The sequence below is a fragment of the Bos javanicus genome, chromosome 14 (assembly GCF_032452875.1).
Source record: "Bos javanicus breed banteng chromosome 14, ARS-OSU_banteng_1.0, whole genome shotgun sequence".
Taxonomy (NCBI): Eukaryota; Metazoa; Chordata; class Mammalia; order Artiodactyla; family Bovidae; genus Bos; species Bos javanicus.
Genome location: NC_083881.1, coordinates 27,225,099 through 27,248,433, shown reverse-complemented (window position 1 = coordinate 27,248,433; position 23,335 = coordinate 27,225,099). Strand labels below are relative to the sequence as shown.

The following is a 23,335-nucleotide window of genomic DNA, read 5'->3' as shown; positions in this document are numbered from 1 at the left end:
CATTCTCCTGATAGAATGGTAGATTGTCCTGACATTTACAGCAGTAATTCTGCCATATGTTTATGTTTTTCATTAAAAAATTGAATATGTGTTGACAATAGAGAATATTAGTAATAGTGAAAATAAATCTTGTTTCAGTTTGGGTGATTTGATTACATTCTGCTTGGGAAGCCAGTCTGTTTATCCCTAACACAATGTCAGTCATGTTTTTCTAGAATGTTGTTTCTACTTTCCCTCTGTCTACTTAGATCCTACAGTCTTTTGCCATTATTGAGGCTGCACAGCAGTGGCTTAGAGCAGCATGGGAGTGGCTGGAGTCTAAGGTCAGGCAGACACTCAGGAAAATTAGGCACAAGCAGCAAGTTGTGACTAGGAGGCCAGATAGTAGGCAACAGGCAAATGTATCTTTGGAGGAGGAAATGGCAACCCACTCCACTGTTCTTGCCTGGGAAATCCCATGAACAGAGGAGCCTGGCGGCCTACAGTCCATAGGGTCTCAAAGAGTCTCACACGACTTAGCAACTGAATGACAACAACTGTTTTGTTTTTAGATTCAAGTAAGTGTCTGAATGTGGTTTTTGGAGGTTGAAGCCCATCGCGACATTACAGGAAATTGGCAGCTATGAGTATTTTTCAGCCTGCTTTGTTGTCCAGTCGCTAAGTCATGTCCAGCTCTTTTGCAACTGCATATACTGTAGCCCTCCAGGCTTCTCTATCCATGGGCTTTTCCAGGCAAGAATAATGGAGTGGGCTGCCATTTCCTTCTCCAGGGGGTCTTTCTGACTCAGGGGTCGAGCCTGCATCTCCTGCATTAGCAGGTGGATTCTTTACCTGGGAAGCCCAATTCAGTCTGCATCTGCCTTTAAAGGAGTTACCATTTTGTTTCTTTCTTACCATGAACATTTCCCTTCTGTGTATTTAAATTTCTCTTACTAGTGTGAAGTCACTTCATCAGAACTAGAAAATTGTTGCACTTCAGCGAAAGGGGTCCTTTTCCAGAAGTTTTAGTCTCAGCTCTATCCATTCTTATTGGCGTTAGATCATGAGCTTCTTATTTGTTCTTTGATCTTGAACAAGTCTCCTAGCTGCTTGGAGCTTTTCTTCCTCCGCATATAAAATACAGAGATAATCCTGCCTGCCCTCCTGCAGTTTGGGATAGGTCAGGTGACCATATTGCTTTGTCTCTGGTCTTGCTGCAGAGACAGGAGCAAGCACTGTCGTTACTTTCCCTCCTATTACTGTTTTGGCTTCCTTAGTGGCTCAGGTGGTAAAAAAATGTGCCTGCAATGCAGGAGACCTGGGTTCAATCCCTGGGTTGGGAAGATTCCTGGAGGAGGGTGTGGCAACCCAATCCAGTATTCTTGCCTGGAGCATCCCATGGACAGAGGGCCTGGTGGGCTGGAATCCATGGGGTCACAAAGAGTCAGACACGACTGAGTGACTAACACTTTCACTATTTTTTTTTTAAAGGTATGCTAGGGACTTCCCTGGCAGTTCAGTGGTCAAGACTTCACCTTCCAATGCAGGAGGTGTGGGTTTGATCCCTGGGCAGTGAGCTAAGATCCCACATGCCTGGCAGTCAAAAAGCCAAAACATAAAAATAAAAACAATATTGTAACCAATTCAGCAAAGATTTTTTTAAAAATGGTACACATAAACCTATTTATAAAACAGAGTTACAGATGTAGAAAACAAACTTACGGTTACCAAGGTGGATTGGAGATAGGGGACTGATAAATTGGGAGATTGGAATTGATGTATACACATTATAATATATAAACAAATAACTAATAAGAAGCTACTGTATAGAACAGGGATCTCTACTTAATACTCTGTAATAACCTATGTGGAAATAGAATTTTAGAAAGAGTGGATATGTGTGTATGCATTGTTGATTAACTATCGTATAGCAGAAATTAACACAATATTGTAAAGCAACTATACTCCAATTAGCTTTGCAATAATTGTTCATGAAAGTAAAAATGGTACCCTTCTTTGCATAGGCATTTATATTTTCAAATTCAATAAATTTACACATGTTGAAGTAAAAAAAATAAATAAAAATGGTCTGTATAATAAAATAGCTTTTAAATATAAATAAATAAATTATTTGGGACCTGCAAATCCAGATGCTATTTGGTGTTGTTTAGTTGCTAAGTCTGGCTTCCCAGATGGCGCTAGTGATAAAGAACCCACCTGCCTGTGCAAGTAGATGTTAAGAGACACAGGTTCAATCCCTGGGTCAGGAAGATCCCCTGGAGGAGGGTCCGGCAATCCACTCCAGTATTCTTGCCTGGAGAATCCCATGGACCGAGGAGCCTGGCGGGCTACAATCCCTAGAGTTGCAAAGAGTCGGACATGACTGAAGCAACTTAGCATGCACACACGGAATTGCTAAGTCACATCCTTCTCATTTGTGACCCCATGGACTGTAGCCTACCAGGCTCCTCTGTCCATGGGTTTTCCCAGATAAGAATACTAGAGTGGGTTTCCATTTCCTGCTCCAGGGGGAATCTTCCTGACCCAGGGATCAAACCCACATCTCCTTCATTGGCAGGTGGATTCTTTGCCACTGAGCCACCTGGGAAGCCCCAAATGCTATTTAATACTGTTTATTTGTATATGTTCCTTTTCTAAGAGGCTCTTGATCAATCGGATAAACTTAATCCTCTCCACCTCCCAGTGTATTTAATGTCTTAAGTGCAATAGGAGAATACTGATTCTTCTGGGATGTTCCTCTAAAAAGCATTTATATGTAGAAAATGAACGTCTCCACACTGATTCAGGTGTGAGAATATTGAAGAGCTAGTTGAAGATTGCTACAGTGGCATCTCATTAAAAAGTAAGCTATGTTTTCCTTCTGCCTCGGGCCTTAAAGCTTTATTAACACTGCTTTGGAAAACAGCTAACTAAAAAAGCTAAATGCTTAGGGGATTTATTATAAACCTCCATCGTGCCATTAATTTCCATGTGTGCTTGAAATTGCTGGGGTAAAATAATGTATTCAGCAAGGCAGCAAGTTCCTGCTTCTCCCATGTGTCCGCTTGATTGTGCTATTGGTAGCTCATTCTTTAATTAAACATGTCCAAAGATAGGATCAGCTAAAGTGTGTACTGTATAAATAGCTTGCATTCCCAGTGTGCAAGTTTAAAACCCTGGTAAAAAGAGTGCCATCTGTTAAAGCCCAAAACAGGGGGCTGTGCCATTGCATGAAAATAAACTTCACGTTATTCATAAAAAGAATCACAACATAGATCCTGTTTTTCATACTGACAGTGATCTGTGATATTTTAGAATGTCACCAGCCTCCTAAGTGACAGCGTGCTGAGTAGTGCATTCTGTTAAAAAGCACAACCATCTAGAAACAGTGAAATTAATAGATGCATTTTTATTCAAGTGAAGATAAATTTATCTGAATGTAAGTTTTACTGGTGAGAAGTTGCAGCTTTTTCTTTGATATTTGCAAATGTAATTATTTCTAAGAGTTTTATTTTCAAATCTTCTTTCCTCCTGAAATGTAACCACTTCATTTAGCCAAGAATTTAACTTTCTCCCTTAGTCCTATGACAGCTTCTACTCTGACTTTTACTATCACTTTCATTTCTCTCTTTTTTAAATCGAAGTATAGTTGATTTACAGTGCTGTTTTAGTTTCAAGATACTCCTATTAGAAGTAAAGCCATGCTGCTTTTTGTTCCCAAAGTATTTTATAATCCTTGCTGCTGCTGCTGCTAAGTCGCTTCAGTCATGTCCAACTCTGTGCGACCCCATAAGCGGCAGCCCACCAGGCTCTCCCGTCCCTGGGATTCTCCAGGCAAGAACACTGGAGTGGGTTGCCATTTCCTTCTCCAACGCATGAAAGTGAAAAGTGAAAGTGAAGTCGCTCAGTCGTGTCTGACTTTTAGCGACCCCATGGACTGCAGTCTACCAGGCTCCTCTGTCCATGGGATTTTCCAGGCAAGAGTACTGGAGTGGGGTGCCATTGCCTTCTCCATTGCCTAATAATTTTCAGCATTCTGTTCTAGTCATTAATTTACTATCCTTTGTTTTTATTTTCTGATGTCCATTATTTGAGGATAGATATTTGTCTTAGTCTTTTCAAGCCGCTGTAACAAAAATACCGTAAACCAGGTGAAAGTGTCTGACTCTTTGTGACCCCATGGGCTATACAGTACATGGAATTCTGTACAGGCCAGAATACTAGAGTGGGTAGCCTCTCCCTTCTCCAGTGGATCTTCCCAACCTAGAAATCTAACCAGGGTCTCCTGCATTGCAGGCAGATTCTTTACCAGTGAGCTAAAACCGGGTAGTTTAACAGAAACTTATTTCTCATGGAGGCTGGGGAGTCTAAAATCAAAGCAGCTACAGATTTAGTATCTGGTAAGAAGTCTGGTTTGTAGATGGCACCTTCTTGCTGTGTCCTTACTAGATAGGGAAAAAACCCTGGAGTCTTTTACGAAGCTCTAACCCTACTCGTGAATGGAGCTTTCACAACCCAGTTAGGAGGCCCCACCTCCTAACACGATTACCTGGGCAATTAGGATTCCAACATATGAGTTTTAGGGGGACAAAAACTTTCAATCTATAGCAGGATTATACCCAGTTCATTTTTGTGTCCCCTACATTAGCCAGCATAATACCTTGTGAGGTACTTCATAAATGTTTGTCAAATGGTTTGAAAATTGATGTACCCACTCCTCTAAAGAAACCAAAATGATCAAATAAATGCAGTCCCTGGTGATACAATGGTTAAGACTTTGCCTTTCAATGTAAGGGGTGCAGATTCAATCCTTGGTCACAGAACTAAGATCCTACATATTTATGCAACCAAAAAGCCAAAACCTAAAATAGAGAAGCAATATTGTAACAAATTTAACAAAGACTTAAAAAAATAATAAAATCAAAATTGAAATAGTTCATAGTTCAGTCGCTCAGTCGTGTCCGACTCTTGGTGACCCCATGAATCGCAGCATGCCAGGCCTCCCTGTCCATCACCAACTCCCGGAGTTCACTCAGACTCAACGTCCATCGAGTCAGTGATGCCATCCAGCCATCTCATCCTCTGTCGTCCCCTTCTCCTCCTGCCCTGAATCCCTCCCAGCATCAGTCTTTTCCAATGAGTCAACTCTTCGCATGAGGTGGCCAAAGTACTGGAGTTAAGAATGCTTAAAATACAGAGGAGAAATTTAGATCAGAGCAGATTTTCAGGTTCAATTACTCCATTAGAATTTGCTGAAAAGATTTTGTTTCAACTGAATTGCCTTTGCACTTCCACTGAAAATGTCCTGATATTTATTGTTCTGTATCTGAACTCTTAGTCTCATTGATCTGTTTATCTGTCTCTATACCACTGTCTTGATTAATCTAGCTTTATAGGAAGTCTTGAAATCATAGAATTTCAAACTTCTTTTTCACAATTGTTTTGATTATAGCAGAAGTTGTTTGTATTTTCATATGAATTTTAAAATTAGTTTGTCAGTCTCTACCAAATAAAAAAGCCTGCTGGAGTTGACATCTCTGATGCCTCAGACAGTAAAGAATCTGCCTGCAATGCAGGAGACCTGGTTTGATCCCTGGGTTGGGAAGATCCCCTGGAGAAGGAAATGGTTACCCACTCCAGTGCTCTTGCCTGGAGAATTCCATGGACACAGGAACCTGGTGGGCTATAGTCCATGGGGTCGCAAAGAATCAGACAAGACTGAGCGACTAACACTTTCACTTTGACATCTTTACTGTGTTGAGTCTTCTGGCCTCTGAATTTGGTATCTCTTTCTATTTAAGATCTTTTAACATTTCTCTCAGCATTGTTTTTATAAGTTTTCTTGTATAGATCTTTGACAACTCTTGTCAGATTTATTCCTAAGAATATTATATTTTTGAATGCAGTTGTAAGTAGTATTAATTTATAATTTGTTTTCTCTTGTTTGTTACTGGTATAAAGGAAGAAAATTGATTTTTTTTTTTTAATAATGAACTTGTATCCGGGAACCTTGTTAGACTGACCTCTATATTCCAGTAGTTTTTTTTTTTTTTCCCTAGTACTTGTCAGATTTCTAGAAAGATCTTTATGTACCTCTAAATAAGGATGGTTTTACTTCTTTGTTTTCAATCAGAATACCTTTTCTTTCTTTATCTTGCCTGATTCAGTGACTAGAACCTCTAGCAGCATTTCAAACTGAAGTTATGAGAGTAGACATCTTTGTCTTGTTCTTGATCTTAGGGGGGAAAAAAATCAGCCTTTCACCATTAACTATGATGTTAGCTGGAAATTTTCCACTGATGCTCTTTATCAGCTTGAGAGAGTTCCCTCTGTTTCTACATTACTGAGAGCTTTGATTTGGACTGGGTTTTAGATTCAAAGACTGTTTCTGTGCCTAAAAAGACAATCATATGGTTTTTAATTTTTAGTGTATTAATATTATAAATTACATTGATTTTCAAATATTAAACCAACTGTGTACACTTCCAAGATAAATCTCATAGTGCACTATCCTTTGTCTATGTTATTGGATTTACTTTGCTAAAAGTTTTAGAAATATTTTACATCTATGTAAAGAAGCAAATTAGTTCGTAGTTTTTTCCTCATGTGATGTCTTTCCTGGTTTGGGTTTCATAGTAAGGTTGACCTTGCAGAATGAGTTGGGTAACAATCCCTCTTCTCTGAGAATTAAGGTATTATGATGTATTAATTCTTCCTTAAATGTTTGGTGGAATTCACCTGTGAAATACTGGGCCTAGAGTTTTCTTTGTGCCAAGGTTTTTAGTTACAAATCCAATCTCTTTAACTGATGTAAGTTATTCAAGTTATTTATTTCTTCTTGAGTTACCCTTAGTAGCTTGTGTCTTTCAAGACTTGTTTCTTTTAATTATTTTTAGTTGAAGGATAATTGTTTTAAGGAGTTGGTTTTATTTCACCTAATTTGTTGAATTCATTGGTGTAACATTATTTGTAATACTCTCTTATTATCCTTTTAATAACTGTAGAATCTGTAGTGATACCACCAGACTGATTCCTGATTTTGGTTATTTCTTCTCTCTTTCCTGATCAATCTGGCTGGGGTTTTTTATCAGTTTACTTATCTTCTGTCAAAACCAACTTTAATTTTATCGATCTTATTATTTTTATTTTTTGCCTTCTGAGCTGTTGATTTTATTGTTTATTGTTTCCTTTCTTCTACTGCTTTAGGTTTAATTTGTTCTATTTTTTAATTTAAGGTAGACGCTTGGAAAATATTCTGTGTGCACTTGCAAAGATATGTATTTTGCTGTTGTTGGGGAAAATGTTGTAGAAATATCAGTTAGGTCAACTTGGTTTATACTGTTTTTCAGATCTTCTTTATTCTTGCTGATGTTCTCTCTACTTTTTTAGTCAATTGTTGAATGAGCAGTATCAAGATCTGTGATGGATTTGGAGACTTTTCTTTTTATAGCTCTGTCAGTTTTTTTAACTTTTTATTTTATTTTATATTTCTTTATTTATTTTTGCAGCACATGGACTTTTTCTAGTTGCTCTGAGCAGGGGCTGCTTTTGTGTGTGTGTGTGTGTGGTGCACAGGCTTCTCATTGTGGTGGCTTCTCTTGTTGCAGAACAGGGGCTCCAGAGCACAGGCTCAGTAGTTGTGGCTCACAGGCATAGTTACTCCGTGGCATGTGGAATCTTCCTAGACCAGGGATCGAACCCACATCCTTGCATTGGCAGGCAGATTTTTATCCACTATACCACCGAGAAAGTCCTAACTTTTTATTTTATGTTTTATTGTAGTATAGCTGATTAACAACGTTGTGATCATTTCAGGTGGACACAAAGGTACCCAGCCATACTATACATGTATCCATTTTCCACAAGCTCCCCTCCCATCTTAATGTCTGAAGCAGCTATTGGTAAGCCCGTGGACCACCTTGACACTGAAAGAATCTCTGATAAGTATAGAACACACATCATTTAGCATCTCTGAAATCTCTAACATATGGGGTCACATCTGTTAAAGGATGATTACTCTAGAAGGGGAGGGATGTATAACTTATTAAAATAACCCTATGGGGAGACAACAGACTCTATTTAATAAGCCAGAATACTTTCTGGAGCCATTGACTGCTCCCAGCTGAATCCCACATTATTTCAATACAAGAGGCAGACTGAAAACAACTGCCCTTTATGTGTTTATGTGTTGTATTAGTGTCTGTCAGCTGAAAAACATTTATGTTAACTGTTTGGTTTGAGCTTTGAATATTGAACTCCTGCTGGCATGTAGTTGATGTTTAATTCTTAGGAGAACAGAAGCCTATAATTTCTTAATCTTGGGCTTCCCTGGTGGTTCAGACAGTAAAGGATCTGCCTGCAATCCGGGAGACCTGGGTTTGATCCCTGGATTGGGAAGATCCTCTGGAGGAGGGCATGACAACTCACTCCAGTATTCTTGCCTGGGAAATCCCATGGATAGAGGAGCCTGGTGGGCTATAGTCCATGGGATAGCAGAGTCGGGGCATGACTGAACGACGAAGCACAGCACATAGGAGGCAAAGGAAGGCTCCACCTTCCTTCTAGGCTAGCAGGTAAGACCCTCTGCCCTGAGCTGCCAAGATTTACATCTTCTCCCTGTACTATGCACCTACAAGGTAGATAGAGCACATTAGAGGAAGTGCGCTCAGATAAGGTTCTTTTTGGATCAAACACAGTAATTTTCCTTTTTCAGAGTGATGATACAAAGACTCCCTTCAGAAACACTTCCACGGCTGTCTGCTGATTGAGTTTCTCAACAGCAAGTAACATGACCCCCTCTTGATATGAAAGCAGATTTATTTCAGACCCCAGTGTGAAGCCTAGCAATAGAATACCTCGCACAATTCCCATTTTTAAGTGAAAGAGAAAAAAACTGAGGGTCCCACCTTCATCCCCTGCAGGTGTCTGGGAGGGACACTGGTAGATATGGGCTTGCGTTCCCTGTACCCAGCAGGAGGAATTTCATCAAAATTCCTCGATTTTTGAATTCTTGATGCTTTGCTGAATTCTTGAGTTCTTGAATGCTTTGCTCTATTGTCTTCTTTTGTGTCATGTGCCTTAATTTATAGATTTCCTCACTGCCAGACAAATTTAGACTAGAGGTTTCTCTTTTTATATGGAAATCCATCATTGACTTTTGAGAGAAAAGCAAAATTAACTCCCAATTATAACATAAGAAGATTAAAATGTGCTATGGAGTCTGTCTTGGTTTAACTAATTAACATGAATAATACTGCAATAAAGCATTACATGATTATTTCAGCTTCGAGCTGCATCTCAGATAAAGAACACATTCTTCTTCAATGTCTTATTTTGAGTTTAGTTCTCCTTCCCGTAAATCATTTTGCATTTTAGATTATTTTTCATTCAATTCTACCTTTGGATACCTATATATTTTATGTAGTCCTACTTGAAAACACATCGTAGACTTTAGGAAGCAAGGCAAGTATTTGTTGTTGTTTAGTTGCTGAGTCATGTCCAACTCTTTGTGGACTGTAGCCCGCCAGGCACCTCTGTCCATTGATTTTCCCAGGCAAGAATACTGGAGTGGGTTGCCATTTCCTCCCCCAGGGAATCTTCCCAACCCAGGGATTGAAGCTGCATCTCCTGCATTGGCAGGTGGATTCTTTACCACAGGGCCACCTGGGAAGCCAAAGAAAGTATAGTTGAGCTGTAATTACTTTGTCCTTTGTTGACCCAGGAAATACACACTTAATTTTTTCAGGCAAAATTATTACTTGCCCAAAATCTCTGACAAGGAAATGTTTGACTGTAGAGCAAATCTTGTATCTTAAAAAAATTAATTCCTCAAACATGTTTCTAATAAGGTAGGTCCTACAAATCTCCCATTTAATTAAAGAGCAGTATTTTAGAGGAAATGAAAAAGGGTATTGTAGATGGGAGCCATGAGGAACATTTATGATATTTTATGTTCCTTTATGGTTGGTACTTTGGCCACCTCATGCGAAGAGTTGACTCATTGGAAAAGACTCTGATGCTGGGAGGGATTGGGGGCAGGAGGAGAAGGGGACAACAGAGGATAAGATGGCTGGATGGCATCACTGACTCGATGGACGTGAGTCTGAGTGAACTCTGGGAGTTGGTGATGGACAGGGAGGCCTGGTGTGCTGCGATTCATGGGGTCACCAAGAGTCGGACACGACTGAGCGACTGAACTGAACTGAACTGAACTGATGGTTGGTAGGTAGGGGAGTCAGATGTTATTCCCATTTCAGGGAATTGAGACCAAGCAAGCTGTCTAAAAAAGGCAGAACTGAGGCTCACACCCTGGCCTCCAGACTCCATTCCCCATGCCCTTCCTGCTTGGCCAGGTGTTCTCTGAGTAATGTGAACATGCTCGGTCTTTGAGACACAAGATGAAGGAAAATCACTGTGATTATTTCACGGCCTTTATCCTCTGAGACAAATAGTACAAAATTCAGCTACTTCCTTACACAACATAATAACTTACACTAGTACTTGATTCCACTCTGTCATCACTCTCCAAGCATGCTGAACACCCTGGTTTCTTAACTTTGGGGTTAGATGCCAGGTTGACAACAAAAGAGTCAAAAGCATAGACAAGTGGAATCAAGACAACCCCAGACTCCAGTCTTGGCTCCTACTGTTGACAGTTTGTACAGCCTGGGTTAGTTGCCCGTGTCTAGCAGAGTAAGTGATCCATGAATCTCAACTACCATTATTAGCAAGTAATTTGACAAGGCATTAAGCAGTGACTCAGAACATAAAAGCAGGCTGCTTAGTGAAGTTTGTATGTTCTACTAAAATCAGCTGAACTTTTCAGTCCAAGAGCTTACTAGTTAGTTGTGTCTAGTACTCTGCCATTATGTTCTAAATTCTAAATATATGGAAAAACTAAAATAAATATTGGTATTCTCTATAAAATCTGCAGTGGGGTTTGTCTTGCACATACATTGTGTCTGTCTCATACCTTCCTTCTGCGTCCCCTCTTTAGCTGTTTTTTGACACTTTTTGAACTCTTTATAAAGCCAGGTACTTTTATTCTGAATTTATTCTCCATCTTGTGTGTTCTAAGTTGCTTCAGTTGTATCCGACTCTTTGTGATCCTATGGACTGGAGCCTGCCAGGCTCCTCTGTCCATGGGATTCTTCAGGCAAGAATACTGGAGTGGGTTGCCATGCCCTCCTCCAGGGCATCTTCCCAACCCAGGGATCTAACCTGCAGCTCCTGCATTGCAGGCAGATTCTTTACCACTGAGCCACCAGGGAAGCCCATTCTCCATGTTGGGTGCTTGGAATTTTCTGATTGGCTTTTAAAAAGCCAATATGAGGCTTCCCCAGTGGCTCAGTGGTAAAGTATCCACCTGCAATGCAGGAAATAGCCAATATGCCCAAGTTACAAATTGACATTATCCTATCCACTTCTGGAATATCCTTTTTTATTGAGCTATATAGTTAACATATAAATTGCATTCAGGTGTGCACCATAGTAATTTGGTATTTTTTATACATGATGAAATGATCACCAAGTCTAGTTACCACCTGTCATCGTACCAAGTTGTTATAATATTATTGATTGTATTCCCTATGTAATATGCCATACCAAGTTGTTACAATACTATTGATGAATACCCTATGTGACATGCCATCCGTGTTACTAATTTATTTCAGAGATGGAAGTTTGGTGTCTTACTCTTCTCTCCCTTTTTCACCAATCTTCCCAACCTTTGCCCCTCTGTCAACCACCAGTTTGTTCTCTGTATCTATGACTCTGTTTCTGTCTTATTTTGTTTGTTCATTTGTTTCATTTTTTAGATTCCACCTATAAGGGAAATCATACAGTATTTATCCTTCTGTGTCTGACTTATTTCACTTAAGGTTATATCCTGTAGGTCCATCTATATTGTCACCAATGGCAAGATTTCATGGACTATCTTGATTTATTCATACGTGTGTGTATTTATATCTGTTCAGAAACGTTTGTTGAAGACTTTTTGTGGGACTGGCCATGTGCTGTGCTGAAAATAAATTATGAGGAAGACACAGTTCTTTCCTTACAGAAATAAACAATCCAGCTGGGTGGGGGTGGTGTGGGGAAGTGAGTGTACATTATACATAACCATATGGCCAACTTAAACACAGCCTGAAACTTTACTATTTACAGAAACAAAGTGTTATATGAGCACAGAAGAGAAAGGGTGTATATGTGTGTGTGTTTTATGAAGATATTTTTAGATGACTTGATAGAGGAAATAGCATTTAAACCAGGTCCCCAAAGTTGAAGCAGAGTATTCTTTGGGAGTAGAAGGAAGGGTTTTCCAGCTCAAACCATCAAAAAACCATGAGAAAAATCTTGGAAGTATCAGAAGTTTATGTGAAATTTGATAGTCTGTGTAAAAGGAATATAATCTGCTTTCCAGGTAGAGAAAGAGGAGGTGAAAACAGAGTGACTAGGAGTCAATGTGTGGCTTCCCTGCTGGCTCAGTGGTAAAGAATCTGCCTGCCAATGCAGGAGACTCAAGTTTGATCCCTAGGTCGGGAAGATCCCCTGGAGAAGGGAATGGCAGTTCACTCCAGTATTCTTGCCTGGAGAATCCCATGGACAAAGGAGCCTTGAGGGCTACAGTCCATTGAGTTGGACAAGACTTAGCAACTAAACCACCACCAGGAGTCAATTTGTGAAAGGCAGTAAAGGTTCTAGGAAACAACGATTATAGAGTTATTTCAGGATGGATGTGTTTTTCTTGACCAAATGCAGCATTTCAGATGGGTCTTGAGTTGGTGGGAGAAGCTCTTACCCTCTCTCTTTTTCAGAGTGACATTAAATCAAGGGCCTTAATCAGCAGGACAATACTGTATCAAAAGCAGATGGCAGCTCCCGGCCGAGCAGACACTTTGGCCATCAGCGTGGGAACCAACCCACATCCCCCATCTGGGTGGAGTGGGGCTACAGCTGTCCGAGTTTTGCCTCACCTGGTTTCCAAAGGCTCATTCTAGCTGTGCACCTCTTAGAGATGGGATGGAATTTTCTCTCTTCAAAACTGAAACACCCCAAACATGCATTTCAGGGCTCTTCTTGCTCTGAAAGCAGGCTCTGTGTCACTAAGGCTACATTTCTGGATTTGGGGGGAAGGCAAGTCCATGTCTGGGGTCCCTGAGGATGATCTCTACTGTCAGGAAATTCTGGAAAAGCCCAGGTTCCCATTATAAGAACATTCATGTATATTGCTGTGTCTCTACTCTACCCCAGTAGAATATTGGGCACCTACTGATCTAGGGGTTCATCTTTCAGTGTCATATCTTTTTACCTTTTCATACTGTTCATGGGATTCTCAAGGCAAGAAATACTGAAGTGGTTTGCCATTCCCTTCTCCAGTGGACCACGTTTTGTTCAAAGAGTCAGACTTAACTTAGCAACTGAACAACATGGATATTGCACCAAACCCTAGCATGCAAGGAGGAGATTTGTAGCCTTTGACTTACAAGAAAAAGAACTAATGGTGAAAATACAACTTCCCAAACTTGTGATCGGTTTACAAAGTAAATACTCTGTCCTCTGCCCTGAATGCTATGTCTACTTGCATATGTACTTTAATTCTCCATTTCTCCAGGAAGCTTTCTGTGCTGGCTCACGGAAAAGTTAGCACCACTCCTAGCTCACCCTTACAAATATCCTCATTCCTCTAAGCATTCATTATCTGTTTACATCTTTCTCCCCAGTAAGACTGTGGTCTCCTCACATACCATAGTAGGCAAACACCAAGTGGAATGGAAAGGGAGTCTGCATTTAATTTTAATCTACATGTGTACTGTTAGTCTTTTTTTGTGCCTTTAATTATATTTTCAATGTTTCTTCTTTTTCATTTCATTTGCTCTTAATGTTTCAACCACAGTAAGGGAAGTCAAGATTTGAAATGCAACTGGTCATTTGTTTTTTCTTCTTTATGGTTTTAGAAAAGGATAAAAGACTTGTAATGGCAGTGACCTCCCCTGCCCCTTATCCCAAGAAAAAGTACGAAGTTTAATAAAACTATAGACAGCTGCTTCCTAAACCATTTTGTGCTGTGCTTAGTCGCTCAGTCATCTCCAACTCTTTGCAACCCATGGACTGGTACCCACCAGGCTCCTCTATCCATGGGATTCTCCAGGCAAGAATACTGGAGTGGGTTGCCATTTCCTCCTCCAGGGGATCTTCCCAACCCAGGGATCGAACCCAGGTCTCCCGCATTGCAGACAGACTCTATACCATCTGAGCTACCAGGAAAGTCACAAACCATTTAAAAATCCAAATTTAGCAAAATGAACAACCCGGCTCAATACTTCTAGGCCTGCTTTGAAAGATAATTGACATGGTTTAAAATCAACTGGAAATTAGAAGTGCAAGATTTGTTCAAAGAGACCTTAAGGACCCAGCCCAAGCCACTCACTTGTCAACAAGAACACCAAGACCCAAAAAGCCTGGGAGAGTCTGCCCTGTCCCATCACAAACCCTGAGAATCCACTGCTGTTTCTGTAGTGAGACCAACGTGCTTCCCAGAACAAGAAGGAACAGATCTGTCTGTGGTTGTTTTGTTTTACAATTGGGAAGATTGTGCGCTTTTTAGGTTTTTTTATACTTACACATATTCATGATAGAAATAAACTCGAATTTCAGAGGGAGGAGCAATATTAGCAGCTACTCAAGAGGAAGATATAGGAAAAGATGGGTCAAAGTGATTTCTCTTGGTAACAAGTGCTTTGAGATTTTTAATGTTCTATTTTTTTGTGATATATTGAAATATTTTGACACAGTATAGTATGGTTATTTAACAAACATTTTAAATTAATTTTTAAATTTATTTTTAATTGAAGGAAAATTGCTTTATAATTTGGTTTGCTTTCTGACATACATCAACATGAATTAGACATAGGTGTACATATGTCCTCTCCCCCTTGAACCTCCCTCCCACCTCCCACCCTTTTCTACCCCTTTAGGTTGTTACAGAGCCCCAGTTTGAGTTCCCCGAGTCACACAGCAAATTTCCATTGGCTATCTATTTTATATACGGTAGCATGTATGCTTATTTTACTGTTAACTATTTTGGCTGTCCTAAGCTGCCAATAGTTTTTCCCCCCCCATAATGAGTAAGCTTCGTGTTAACTTTAACTGTACAACACAGGCGACGTACGTGGAAAAAGTGCTGATGCCTGCAGTTAAACCCTCTGCACACCAGGCTTTCCTGGTCCTGCTGTCATACTGCTGCCAACACTTCTACAAAACCAAAGTGAGCAATTGAGAGACATGGATCACTGGTGGGTGATATGACAATACTCCCACCACTTATAAATCCCCGTCTCAGTCAAGTGTCAGCTCATTTCCCATGTCCTCAATATGAATGCTCACATAGCATGATATGCCATTGAAAGTTCCCATTGGCCACTATTTTACAGTCTCGGCCTTAGACATATTTTTCCACAACAGGGGACCTTGGGGTTTGGGGAGAGGAGAAGAGAAAGGTAGAATAAACAAATTAAAAAGGATAGCAACTTTAAAAAATATAGAAGGAATGATACATGTACCAAATCTTCTATATCCATTCCTCTGTTGATAGACATTAGGGTTGCTTCCATATTTTGACTATTGTAAATTGTGCTGGAATGAACATCAGGGTGCCTGTATCTTTTTGAACTCTGGTTTTCTTTGGGTATATGCCTAGGAGTTATATATAATGGAATATTAAAGTCATGAAAAAGAACAAAATAATGCCATTTGAAACATAGATAGACCTAGAGATTGTCATACTAAATGAAGCAAGTCAGACAGACACAGAAAGACAAATATCTGATATTGCTTATATGTGGAATCTAAAAAAATAGGTACAGGAGAACTTATTTACAAAATAGAAGCAGAGTCACAGATGTAGAAAACAAACTTATGGTTACCAAGAGGAAAAGGGGAGGGATAAACTGGGATACTGGGATTGACATGTGCGCACTAGGTCAATTATTTCTTATTAGTTGTATATAGATAAAATAAATAACTAGTGAGAGCCTACTGTGTAGCACAGGGAACTCTACTCAGTACTCTGCAATGGCTTGTATGGGAAAAGCATCTCAAAAATAGTGGATATATGTATGCGTGTAACTGATTCACTTTGCGGTACACCTGAAACTAATACAACATTGTAAGTCAACTATACTCCAATAGAAATTTAAAATATATATTACAAGGAATGAAGGAATAAGTGATCAAAGTGTCAGCCCTTTATTGACGAGAGCCAAATTGAAGAATGGACTTAAATGAGCAGGAATAACAGGTGTAATCTTGAACCCCAGAACTGGATATATCCACTCACTCCAGGCATTGTGCAGCAGCCCTAGTTCTGCCACGTGTGTCCCCTCCCTGGATCACATGCTACCAGCCCAGCACAATAGAGGTACATGTGCTAGAGGAAGGGAAGGGGTGGGGCTGAGCTACACAAGCTTATCGCTTCCCCCAAGCTCAGTAATCAGATAAGTCACACCACTTTCCCTGTGGGGAGAGGCAGGAGGCTAAGGTTTTTAGGAAACTTCCCTCCTTTTGGAAATCATTCGACTGGGACACACAGATGAGAGAGGGGAGATGTTGGAGAATAGATGGAACAAAAAGTGCCCACTGAACTGAGAAGGCATTTCGAGACCAAAAAATGATGCAGGAGTCTCTGTGTAATCAATGGACCCATTTATTACAGGGTAACTTACTGACAGGGTGGGACTGGGAAGAAAATGATCTGGAAGCATTTGCAGTGGCTATGGCCACTGGGACAATTTGATGGTTAACCTGGAGTGTGGGGTGCTTGGAAATACAGTCCATATTCCCAAGTCAAGATTTATGAGTGAGTAATAGCTTCCAGGGAGAAGGCAATGGCACCCCACTCCAGTACTCTTGCCTGGAAAATCCCATGGATGGAGGAGCCTGGTAGGCTGCAGTCCATGGGGTTGTGAAGAGTCGGACACGACTGAGCAACTTCACTTTCACTTTACACTTTCATGCATTGGAGAGGGAAATGGCAACCCACTCCAGTGTTCTTGCCTGGAGAATCCCAGGGATGGCGAAGCCTGGTGGGCTGCCATCTATGGGGTCACACAGAGTGGGAGAGGACTGAAACAACTTAGCAGCAGCAGCAGCAGCAGCAGCAGCAATAGCTTCCAGATGTTCAAGCTGGTTTTAGAAAAGGCAGAGGAACCAGAGATCAAATTGCCAACATCCACTGGATCACGGAAAAAGCAAGAGAGTTCCAGAAAAACATCTATTTCTGCCTTATTGACTATGCCAAAGCCTTGGACTGTGGGGATCACAATAAACTGTGGAAAATTCTGAAAGAGATGGGAATATCAGACCACCTGACCTGCCTCTTGAGAAACCTCTATGCAGGTCAGGAAGCAACAGTTAGAACTCGACATGGAACAACAGACTGGTTTCAATAAGAAAAGGAGTACATCAAGGCTGTATATTGTCACCCTGCTTATTTAACATATGCAGAGTACATCATGAGAAACGCTGGGCTGGAAGAAGCACAAGCTGGAATCAAGATTGCCGGGAGAAATAGCAATAACCTCAGATATGCAGATGACACCACCCTTATGGCAGAAAGTGAAGAGGAACTAAAAAGCCTCTTGATGAAAGTGAAAGAGGAGAGTGAAAAAGTTGGCTTAAAGCTCGACATTCAGAAAACGAAGATCATGGCATCTGGTCCCACCACTTCATGGGAAATAGATGGAGAAACAGTGGAAACAGCGTCAGACTTTATTTCTGGGGGCTCCAAAATCACTGCAGATGGTGATTGCAGCCATGAAATTAAAAGACGCTTACTCCTTGGAAGAAAAGTTATGACCAACCTAGATAGCATATTCAAAAGCAGAGACATTACTTTGCCAACAAAGGTCCGTCTAGTCAAGGCTATGGTTTTTCCAGTGGTCATGTATGGATGTGAGAGTTGGACTGTGAAGAAAGCTGAGCACCAAAGAACGGATGCTTTTGAACTGTGATGTTGGAGAAGACTCTTGAGAGTCCCTTGGACTGCAAGGAGATCCAACCAGTCTATTCTAAAGGATATCACTCCTGAGTGTTCATTGGAGGGACTGATGCTGAAGCTGAAACTCCAATACTTTGGCCACCTCATGCGAAGAGTTGACTCATTGAAAAAGACCCTGATGCTGGGAGGGATTGGGGGCAGGAGGAGAAGGGGACGACAGAGGATGAGATGACTGGATGGCATCACTGACTCAATGGACATGAGTTTGAGTGAATTCCAGGAGTTGGTGATGAACAGGGAGGCCTGGTGTGCTGCGATTCATGGTGTAGCAAAGAGTCGGACACGACTGAGTGACTGAACTAAACTAAATAGCTTCCCAGGTGGTGCAGTGGTAAAGAATCTACCTGCCAATGCAAGAGATGTGGGTTTGATCCTTGGGTTGAGAAGATCCCCTGGAGGAGGAAATAGCAGCCCACTCCAGTATTCTTGCCTGGAAAATCTCTTGGACAGAGCATCCTGGCAAGCTACAGTTTTATGGTTTAGAAAGAGACCAAGATGTTATTATAATAAAAGCCCCATATAATATGGGGAAGAACCACAAAAAAAGATGTATGCATTGTGCTGCGGACTTCAGTCGTGTAATAGAAAGAGAGAGAGAAAAAAGAATAGAGTGCTTGCATGGGTGATATGTGGAATGAATGTGGTTTTGAGCTGATTATTAAAGGAGGGGTATATTTTTCTTTTTCTTTATTAAAAAAAAATTTATTATTGGCATATAATTACTTTACAATGTTATGTTAGTTTCTACCATACAACAAAGTGAACCAGCTATACATATATACATATATCCTGTCCCTGTACAGCCTCCCTCCCTCACCCCACCCCTCTAGGCCATCACAGAGCACCAGGCTAAGCTCCCTGAACTTTATAGCCGCTTCCCACTAGCTGTCTGTTTTACATGGTAGTGTCTATATGTCAATGCTGTTCTCCCAGTTTGTCCCACCCTCCCCTTCCTTTTCAAAGGAAAAGGAATAAGTCGTTTTACTTGGAGAAATTAGCCTCAGAAGTGACACAAAGCTATTCCGTGGGGTGGTCCCTTCTGGCTAAAGTATGGAATATGCTGGAATTTAGGTCCTGGATGCAACAGAAAGGTCTTGAGTCCTCAACTAAGAAATCCTGCTCACTTGAGTCCTTTTGAGAGGCGTTTCCTACTTTTACCTGATTGGAAACACTATAGATGTTCAAAGATCTTGTAAGTGGTCTTTGGGACTTACCCAAGGAGTTGATTAAAAGAGTTCAGTAGTCATACCTACTGTTTCATTCTGGAAACACTCTCCTGAGAGTTTCAGGATATCAGTATTCACCCAGAATCCCAAGAACACCATGGAGCACATGGGTTAAAGGGCCCAGGCTGTGTCCCTGAGCATGGCATTTACTGGCTGGGTCAACCCGGGGGTGGGGAGAGCCTTGTGGGAAGTTGAATTAGGAACCGCTCCTCCAGTTCCAATTGGCTTGTGACCAATGCTGGATTTCTTACTACTTTTATAAATCACTATTTGCTGTAACTATTTCTAAACAAAAAATATAAAAATTATAAACCTCTTTTTTCTTTCAGTGAAGAAAAAGAAGCCTAAACTATTAAATAAATTTGATAAGACTATTAAAGCTGAGCTTGATGCTGCAGAAAAACTCCGTAAAAGGGTAGGTCGATGGTCTATTTTTCATAGAAACGTGCTATGGTTTCGTTGTTAAATAAACACAGGCATTACCCTTGGTTTGTTTTTGAAAAACACTGTAAGAGAAACAACCTTTGAATAGAGTGGATTTTTCCCCAGGCACATCAGCGTTCCATGTGGAGTGAATCAAATGAAAAGAAAAACTGTAGCTGTAATGGCCAGATAGAAACAGAACTTCATCTTCAGGCTAGCCAGTTGGGGAGTCAGCCCCTTCCATCACCGTTTAGTTGTGTGGCTTTGGGGAAATCACTCGGTCATTCTGAGTCTCCGTTTCCTTGTGTTAAAAAATGAGAATAATATGTACTTACTTCTTGATTTTTTTATAAAGATCCAATGAGATAAGCAAATAGATGAGAAAAAAAGTGGAAGCAGTGACATTTTATTTTCTTGGGCTCCAAAATCATTGTGGATGATGCCTATAGCCACAAAATTAAAAGACACTTTCTCTTTGGGAGAAAAGCTATGACAAACCTAGACAGCATATTACAATGCAGAGACATCACTTTGCTGACAAAAGTCCATCTAGTCAAACCTGTGGTTTTTCCAGTAGTCATATATAGATGTGAGAGTTGGACCATAAGAAGGCTGAGGGCCAAAGAATTGATGCTTTTGAATTGTGGTGCTGGAGAAGACTCTTGAGAGTTTCTTGGACTGCAAGATCAAACCAGTCAATCCTAAAGGAAATTAACCATGACTATTCATTGGAAGGACTGATGCTTTAGCTCCAATACTTTGGCCACCTGATGGGAAGAACTGACTCATTGGGAAAGATCCCAAAGCTGAGAAAGACTGAGGGCAGGAGAAGGGAGTGACAATGGATGAGATGGTTGAGTGGCATCACTGATTCAATGGACATGAGTTTGAGGAAGCTCTGGGAGATGGTGATGGACAGTGAAACCTGGTGTGCTATAGTCCATAGGGGTCACAAAAAAATTGGACACAACTTAGTGACTTAGATACAACTTAGATACAATGAACAATGAGATAAGAGATTTTTTTTTAAAGCATCAGTACTGCCAAGCAGCATACAAGTCAGGGTTTTCATTTTAAAGCACCCTGATGCAAAAAGAAAAAATAAGTTAGTCTAATACTTAGGGTAGTTACTATTAGGTGAAACGATTTTAGATTTAAGATTCTTCTCACTTTGGGTTAAACTCACATAGCTCTAGTTCCCAGGGTGACTGTTTTATGTTTTGCTTTGTTATCAGTTAATTCAAACCTTATTTGCATTTGTTCCTGGATATTATGTTTTTGAAAACAGGGAATTAACACAAGACTAAAGTTATCTGTTCTCCCAACTCAGTCATATTCATCTAATTGCCATGCCCAATATCTATTATACTGTATTTAATGGCATCTTCACTTAATCATCTATAGACATACCTTGTTTTATTGTGCTTCACTTTATTGTTCTTCGTGGATATTGCATTCTTTTTTTCAAATTAAAGGTTTTTGGCAACCCTGTGCCAAACAGGCCTATCAGTGCCATTTTTCCAACCTCATTTGCTCACTTCGTGTCTCTCTGTCACAGTTTGGTAATTCTCAAAATAATTTCAAACTCTCCACCAGCCAAAAGATTATGACTCACTGAAGGCTCAGATGATGATCAACATTTTTTAGCAATAAAGTATTTTTAATTAAGGTATGTGCATTGTGTTTTAGACATTAATGCTATTGCATACTTAATAGACCATGGTATGATGTAAATAACAAGTCACTCAGTCATGTCCAGCTCTTTGTGACCCCATGGACTATAGCCTGCCAGGCTCCTCTGTCCATGGAATTCTCCAGGCCAGAATACTGAAGTAGGTAGCCATTCCCTTCTCCAGGAGATCTTCCCAACCCAGGAATTGAACCCAGGTCTCCCATATTGCAGGCAGATTCTTTACCGTCTGAGCCACTAGGGAAGCCTGGTGTGATATAAACATAACCTTTAAATGTAATGGAAAGCAAGATATTCTTGGGGACTTGGCTTTGTTGCAGTATTTGCTTTATTGTGGTAATCTGGGACCAAACCCGCAAGATCTCCAAGGTTTGCCTCTACTTGTCTCTTGTGAAAATTTCTGTCTTGGTTCTGTACTTAAATTTATACCTTGTGTAATACCATTGGTTTTCCTGTAATGTGGTTTCTAATCAGTAGACATTGAGACATTGACTGCAAAAAAAAAAAAAAAAGTAATAGGGGATTGTCATAGTTAAAAAACAACAATAAAAACATCCACATTAGGCATTGAAGTGGGACAAAAATGTGCTTCCCACACATCTTTTGGAAAAATCCCGAACAAGCATGAAGATGTTTGTAACTAGCAAATGGCAAGGTTCCCAAACCGAAGCCTGGCTCACCCTCATCAGCAGCCGATACAAATGCAGTAATTCCAGAGAATATTACAGCCCAAGTTTTTGTTCACTAAATTAACGTTGGGTGATTTCTGTGTCTATCTCATTTAACTTTGTAAAATGAGGCCCGCTATTCTTTGTTGAAATTTTGCATTTCTTACTAGGAATGAGGCGGGAATCTTCTTTTCCTATCACCCCGTTCGGCATTCTCCACTTTCTCTGTGCTGTATGTCCTTAGTGAAAAATGAGGGGGGGCTACCTATTTCAGGGGTGATTTTAGGGATAAAGAATAAACGAACAGCTTTAGAGAAGGATTTTTTTGTAATGATAATGAATGGTAGAGAAGGGCTCAGTTATCAAGGGGCAGGTAAGTCAGTGAAACATAAAAGTGCTGGAACAATTCATGGGATGTTCTCCTCTGGCCCTTGCTTATTTGCAGAAATTATGATGCTATCCTCAAGAAGCACCATGGATCTGTAACAGGGTAAATAAAAGAGGAAGAAGTGGCTACAGAGGCAATTCTTGCTTCTGAGACAATAGGGAGCCATATTATGAACTGAATCATCAGTGGGATTAAGTTTTGTAGGGTTGTTTTTATAGCTGGTGTTTTCAAATAATGCAAGAGACTCCCCTGGGATCACTGTGGCCCTGAGGCATACTCTGGTCAGAGGAGGCCCAGTCTCAGGTCACACCCTTGTTTCAGATACTATGTGACATGAACATGTGAGGTCACTTTCTATTTCCTCCAAAAATGCATGAATCATATTTCAATCATTGATTTTTAAAAATAACATGTATTGTTTAAAACTCCTCCTTATGCCCCAGAAAAAGGATTGGAAATGATAGACTGAAATATTCATTTGCTGGAATCATAAAAATTAAAAGAAGGGAAAGCTTAATAAAGCTAAAAGTTCAACACATGAAAAGTTCACACTGCAGGCTCTAAACGGGGCTAGGAATGATGTCGCCTGTGGGCTGAGTAAGGCAGGGGCATGGATCACACCGTCAGAGGAATAGTGGTCCTCAGAAGAGCTGCTCTGTGTCAAGTCCAGAGAGAATGTCCTGCTGTAGATATGCATCAAGGACCCAGTGATGGATAGCTCAGCCTCCTACCTAATGTTGCACCCACGGATGCTTTTTGGTATTTAATTTATTTATTTTGATTGAAGTATAGTTGATTTATAATAGTTTTGGTTTTGTGTATACAGCAAAGTGTTTTAGTTATGCATGTGTGCTCAGTCATGTCCCACTCTCTGCAGCCCCATGGACTGCAGCCCGCTAGGCTCCT

At 40.4% G+C, this 23,335-nt stretch overlaps 1 protein-coding gene across 11 annotated transcripts in view; it reads left to right on the top strand.

The window, feature by feature from the left end:
- ASPH (aspartate beta-hydroxylase) overlaps window positions 1–23,335 on the top strand; it is a 189,825-nt gene that overhangs the window by 105,076 nt on the left and 61,414 nt on the right. For all 11 annotated transcript variants that reach the window (XR_009740822.1, XM_061438824.1, XM_061438823.1 and 8 more), the window contains one exon: window positions 19,590–19,675. Coding sequence is in view for 10 of the 11 variants with exons in the window: in XM_061438824.1 (XP_061294808.1) it covers window positions 19,590–19,675 (86 nt within the window). In the remaining variant the exon portion in view is untranslated. The remainder of the gene's footprint in view (window positions 1–19,589; window positions 19,676–23,335) is intronic.